Source organism: Carex rostrata, chromosome 20 (assembly GCF_964058835.1).
Source record: "Carex rostrata chromosome 20, lpCarRost1.2, whole genome shotgun sequence".
Taxonomy (NCBI): domain Eukaryota; kingdom Viridiplantae; phylum Streptophyta; class Magnoliopsida; order Poales; family Cyperaceae; genus Carex; species Carex rostrata.
In genome coordinates this window covers 6087778-6094013 of record NC_135937.1, presented here as the reverse complement: position 1 = coordinate 6094013, position 6236 = coordinate 6087778, and the positions used below count along the sequence as shown (strand labels likewise).

Genomic DNA, 6236 nt, shown 5'->3' with positions numbered 1-6236 from the left:
CTCTTCAAAGAAGAGTAGAGAGAGAAAGGGAATCACGTGGGAGAGAGATAGAGAGAATAACAGAGATTTGAAGAGCACCGAATCTCATTCCGTGATTCCACATCATTTGTGTCGACCTTGCTTGCATTTTTTACTTCTATTGCTGGTTTGTGTGGCCATCCTCGGCACAGTCTATTTGCAGTCAGAATGTTGTACAACTGAAGTGTGAAGGGGCATTCCTGGAACAAATGATGTGTTGTTTCCAAGCTTGATCTACACATAATACACATGCTCGCGATCATCCATCCTCGCTTCTGAAGATTCTCATGTGTCAGGATTTTGTTTTTAATTGCCAACCAACTAAAATTATAATCCTTGGTGGGGCTCTGATTTTCCACACCTTCTATAAAAATAGAAATGCTCTAACAAAATTGCTAAAATAGCAAGTATTTTACATCCTTACAATTGAATTTCAATTGACACAAGTATTTACAATTCTTTTGCAGGTATGATGAAGATGCTCTTACAAAATCCATATACGAGAAGTTAACAGAAAATTAACGATGAGAGGAAGAGAGAACGGAAAATGAGAGGAAGAGTTAACAGAAAATTAACAATGAGAGGAAGAGATAACGGAAAATGAGAGGAAGAGAGAACATAAAATTTGCGGTATATGAGAGGAAGAGATAACAGAAAATTAACGATGAGAAGTTAATAGAAAATCATCTCCTCTCTTCTATTTTTGGGATGAGATCGAGGAAGAGATTAACGGTGTTGTGGAAAAGAGATAACGGAGACGGAAAAAAAAGACAGTTTTACCCTAAACAACTTAAAAAGTTGGAAACAGAGACTAAAGGTCAGATTTCAATTAAAACTAATTACTGTATTATAGCCAAACTAATTTTCCTGTACTATAGACAAAACCCTACGCACAAAACCCTCTACTGCGTGCGATTACTTGAATCCTCTCCAGTAATTAATTTCTCGTACCACAAAACCCTACGCACTGACCCCTACCTCGACCTTCTTCTCGAGCCATGGTTACCACTCCTGCCACCACTATTTCATCAACCTTCTTCTCTCGTCCAAACCTTTTCTCCAGTTCTCAAATTCCGGCTCTCTCCAGCACTGTATGCCTTCCTAGAACCGTTTCGTCTGCCTCATGGCCCCGCCGTGGCGGAGCCGTCGCCGGTTGGATAGTGTGTAAAGCTTCAGATGAGTCCGCCGGTGCGGCCGCTTCGGTGACAGTCGCTTCTCCTTCCCAAACCAGAGATCCGTACTGAATTTCCTTTATTTCCTGTCTCTGTGTTTTTTTTTTTTTTTTTTAATTCCCTTTTTCTTTTCGAAATGCCAGAACAATGCTTAGCTTTATGAACATCTACATTTTGTATTTCTCTTTCGATATAGGTTTTATCTACCTTTTTCTAGCAAAGTTTTGTTGGCCCCAACAGTTCTTTGCAGTAAATGATGTTTCTATGTTAGTTTTGCAAATTTGAGTCCGGGATTCTGTTTCAATGTAATACACATATCCTTGTTCAATAACTATTTTGGAACCAATGCTATCTATATTCATGCAGTCGAGAATTGGATTTCCTAATTAATTGGCGAAGCAAGCAAGGCGACGGATGCATACAATTAGGGGTTTTAGAATTTTGTTTGGTTTTAATGGGATGAAGTGTGCTCGTATCTGTTTTATTTTTTGTTGGATTTTCTTCCTCCAATTTTTCCTGTAGACATTTTTAATTTGATTTAACAAAATTTTAGTTTGCCTACTACTTTTAAAAAAAAAAAATCCACTACAACTTCAATAAATCTTTCTTAAGGGAAATTTTGATAAATCACAGTGTGGTTGTTGACAATTTGACATTGCTTATTTCCTTTTCGTTTTTAAATTGGTCATGTAGTATAAGGAGGCACACAATTTCAGTATTTGTTGGAGACGAGAGTGGCATGATAAACCGAATTGCAGGGGTATTTGCAAGGAGAGGATACAATATAGAATCACTTGCTGTTGGTTTGAACAAAGACAAGGCACTCTTCACCATTGTTGTTTCCGGTACTGCCCGAGTGCTTAAACAAGTCATTGAACAACTTCATAAGCTTGTGAATGTCATCAAGGTTGTTTCTTTAATTTTTATTATGAATATTGAACTGTAAACTGGCTTTTTGTGCACCCCAACATTTCATTGTGATTGAAACTAACAGCCGACACTTTGAAGTTATTTGCAAATTACACCGATGGTGAAAACCAATGTCTAGTCAAGCAAAAAACACTAACTCCCTTAGCTTTCTGCATCAAATCAACAAAGTCTATTTAACAAGATCATGGTATCTTTTAACCCAAAATTTAAATGCATTTCGCTCAATGGTTTGCCAACTTGCATTTGGAATAAGAACGTGTCAGAGGTAATCTCCTCAAAGTTTAATGGAATATACGAATAGCACTGGACTCATGGATGGTACTGGTCATATAGCAGCTGATCTATATGAGCTCCTTAAAACATGTGAAGTTTTAGGTGTTTTTGCTAATTTGATAGCATATTGGCCTGTGGTGGAGCCACATGCAGACCAAGAGAAGGACACTTGCCCCCCCCCCCCCCACACACACACACACAACCCCGATGAAAGTTTTTTTGCAAAATACGCTCTGGAAACTATACTTCTCAACACAAAAAAAAATCAAAAGTATGCTTGAACTTGAAAATAAATATTGTATTATGCCCCAACCTATTCTGCATTCAGGCTGCACCCCTGATATTTCCTGTTTTTGTGCCCAAGAGCTCTGCAAATAAAGAAGAACTAAAATAAAACTTGTTTGATGATAGGTTGAGGATTTATCAAGAGAGCCTCAGGTGGAAAGGGAGCTAATGCTCATTAAGCTTAATGTAAATCCCGATATGCGTGCTGAGGTAAGTTCAAGTCATAAGTAATCTCTTTTGTACAAAATGGCATGGTCCCAACATAAAAAAAAAGTTAAAGATTTATAAAATGTACTCTGAAGCAAAACCGAATGAGAATAATTAAATGCAGTAAGGTAAGATTTCTAACAAGAATGAAATGAAGTAAGGTATCATTTTTATCTTCAGGGATATGTCCATTATTTTTCTCTTTTATTTCAGACAATTAATATTTATGTGACCTGTTTTCCAACATTTCTTTTTATTCATTTTAGGTTATGGTTCTCATTGACATTTTCAGAGCAAAAGTAGTTGACACCTCAGAGCAAACACTAACCGTAGAGGTAATAATTGAATGAATTCCTTTTTTTCATTTCTATTTTCTGTTTCCTGTTTTCTACTGAATGTGTCTGATGACTGTCATTTTACAGGTAACAGGAGATCCTGGGAAAATTGAAGCACTGCACAGGAATTTGAGCAAATTTGGAATTAAAGAGGTTGCCAGAACTGGCAAGGTAATTAGTTAACTTTTTTTTTTTTCTTTTACTTATTGATCTTTCATGCAATTAATATGATTTGTCAACTATTTTCTGTTTATCTATCTTTGTTTGCATTAAGATTGCTCTGAGACGGGAGAGAATAGGTGAAAGTGCACCCTTTTGGAGGTTTTCTGCAGCCTCTTACCCGGATCTTGGGACACCTAACCTGGAAAAGCCAATTCTTGGTTCTGTTGATAATACATTCAATGGAACCATTGAATCGTCATCTGGAGTAAGTGCTTATGGTCTCAATTTTGAACAGCGGAACTGAAAATACCAGAAAGGTTTTGAAGTAAGCTTATAATATTATTAATTTGCTTGTCTGCTTAATTTTTAAGGGAGATGTATATCCAGTCGAGCCATATGAAAGCTTCTCCATGAACCAAGTGCTCGATGCTAACTGGGGTGTTCTTAATGACGAAGATGTGAGTTTAATAATTTTCTCAAAGAGTGATGGCATTCACTGGCCCACCAAAGAGCTACTCAAAATCATTCCTACCAACTTAATACATAATGCTACCATTTTCATATGGAATTACTGCCATTTTGCCTATGACAATGCGATTTATTGTATAATGTGGACTTTCTTTATTTAGTATATTGTTTTGCAAAAGTTGATGCTACCTTTTCAAATGAATGCAAGGTGCATTCTTTTGATGATTAAGTTCTATTGGTTGGTTTTTGTAGCCAACTGGCCTATGCTCGCACACTCTGTCAATCCTTGTCAACGACTCACCAGGTGTGCTGAACATTGTTACTGGTGTATTTTCTCGTAGGGGGTACAACATTCAGGTTTCTTTTCTAAAGCTTGATGTTTCATATTTGCTCTTGTGATGAACGTCCTTATTTCATCACCTCTTTAATTTTGTTTGAGGCTCTTCACGAGCTTAGTATGTATCCTATGAAAGGCAACATCTTACTTGTTAATCCTGTCAGAGTCTTGCTGTTGGCCCTGCCGAGAAAGAAGGAATATCTCGTATAACTACAGTTGTACCAGGAACTGAGGAATCAGTGGGGAAGTTGGTGCAACAGCTTTACAAACTTGTTGATGTTTACGAGGTATGCTACATGTTTGTCACTTGTGATCCAGCACCACGGCTTAATAATGTTGAATTGAAGTTAATTACTTTACATGCCTGGTCATCAGGTTCAGGACCTAACACACTTGCCATTTGCTGAGCGAGAACTAATGCTAATAAAGGTGGCAGTAAACACGTCTGCAAGGAGAGATATCTTAGACATTGCTGACATTTTTCGAGCCAAGGCAATCGATGTCTCTGACCACACTGTCACTCTTCAGGTTCCCCACTCCCAGACTGAAAAAAGAGAGCCCTCTCTTTACCTGGTATTTTGAAGTATGCAAATTGTAATATTTTTTATTGTATGCAGCTTACTGGTGATTTTGATAAGATGGTAGCATTACAGAGGTTATTGGAGCCATATGGTATCTGTGAGGTTAGTTTTCTGGATTTATATTCTTGGCTGTTAGGGGTGTTCAAACGGTCGGTTCGGTTGAAACCGAACTAAAATAATCAAACCAAACTTTTCTTCGGTTTTCAAAAATAGAACCGAACCAAACCGATTAAGAACCGAACCGAACAAACCGAAGTAAATTTCAGTTTGTTCGATTCAAACCAAAGTAAACCTATTGGTGTCATTATTAATGAAAATTACACATGTTCATACGCAAATTGTTCAATTCCATACAAAATATGTAGATGTTCTAAAATATTTAAACTAAAATGAAAGAAAGGAAGCAATGATTGAACCAAACAAAATATAATCCATACTTGAACCAATATAATTTGGCCGGTTGGGTTTAGTTGGTTTTGAAAAGTCTAAACCGAACCGATTTATTTAAACCGAAATAATTCAAAAGGTCAACCGAACCGACCCATTAAAACCGAAAAACCAAACCATTTAAACCGAAATTTTTCGGTTCGGTTGAAAACCAAATAAACCAAACTGTTTGAACACCCCTATTGGCTGTCCTCCAAAGGAAAATTATGTCCTTTGTTGCTCTTTAAAACTTATGCAGTTTAATTATTATTATTATTATTTTTTTTAAGTCTTGAATGTGATATGTTTTATTTTTGCAGGTGGCAAGAACGGGTCGGGTTGCTCTTGTTCGCGAGTCTGGTGTTGACTCTAGGTATCTTAGGGGTTATTCGCTCCCGTTGTAGTGTTGTTTGCACCAGATAATTTAGGTTTACTTGTAGCATTTTTATTTAATTAATACTTTGTTGGACATCCCAGCCGGTTTCTTCTCTCGTTCTTTTTGTGCTTTCTTTGTTGACTTGATAAATAAATAAGTACTGTAAACTGCCTAGCACTCAAATTTACCTAAACCTCTGTTTTCTGAACAATTCTTGTGCATTTTTGGAGTATAGCATTTCGTTGCTCATGATCTGGATATTCCAGTGAAGTTTTTAAATTATCGGACTGAAGGAAATAATATACGGATTGTGTTACTTGGTAAAAATATAGATGGATTCTAAGAACAGCTTGTGAAAGGCTTACAGAACTGAGGTCTAGATTAGATTGTGATTTTTCGAGCTCTTACAGCATTTTATTTTCAACTCTTTGTGAAGAAAACCAGGTGCCCCTGGATTCTTGTAAATAGTTTGCTTTTTTAATACAATTGTTAGATGCCAATTTGCCACTAGCCTTATAAAAAAGAAGAACAGCTTGTGCTGGTCTACAAAGCTCAGCAGACCTCATAAGTATGAGACTACATAAACTCGCAAAAAATTACAAATTACATCAAGGTGAATATTATTAATTAGAATTTGTATTTTAAAGTTCGTATAACTCAATTATC

General features: G+C 36.6%; 1 protein-coding gene across 1 annotated transcript; it reads left to right on the top strand.

Annotated features, from left to right (window-relative positions):
• The first annotated feature begins 960 nt into the window (after window positions 1-960).
• On the top strand, window positions 961-5780 carry LOC144572307 (acetolactate synthase small subunit 1, chloroplastic-like). The gene is made up of 12 exons (XM_078321828.1): window positions 961-1255; window positions 1884-2097; window positions 2805-2888; window positions 3152-3220; window positions 3308-3391; window positions 3495-3647; window positions 3754-3840; window positions 4103-4207; window positions 4352-4474; window positions 4563-4715; window positions 4805-4870; window positions 5515-5780. The coding sequence occupies exons 1-12, from the start codon at window positions 1017-1019 to the stop codon at window positions 5596-5598; spliced, it is 1461 nt and encodes a 486-aa protein (XP_078177954.1). The 5' UTR covers window positions 961-1016; the 3' UTR covers window positions 5599-5780.
• Window positions 5781-6236: the final 456 nt, after the last annotated feature.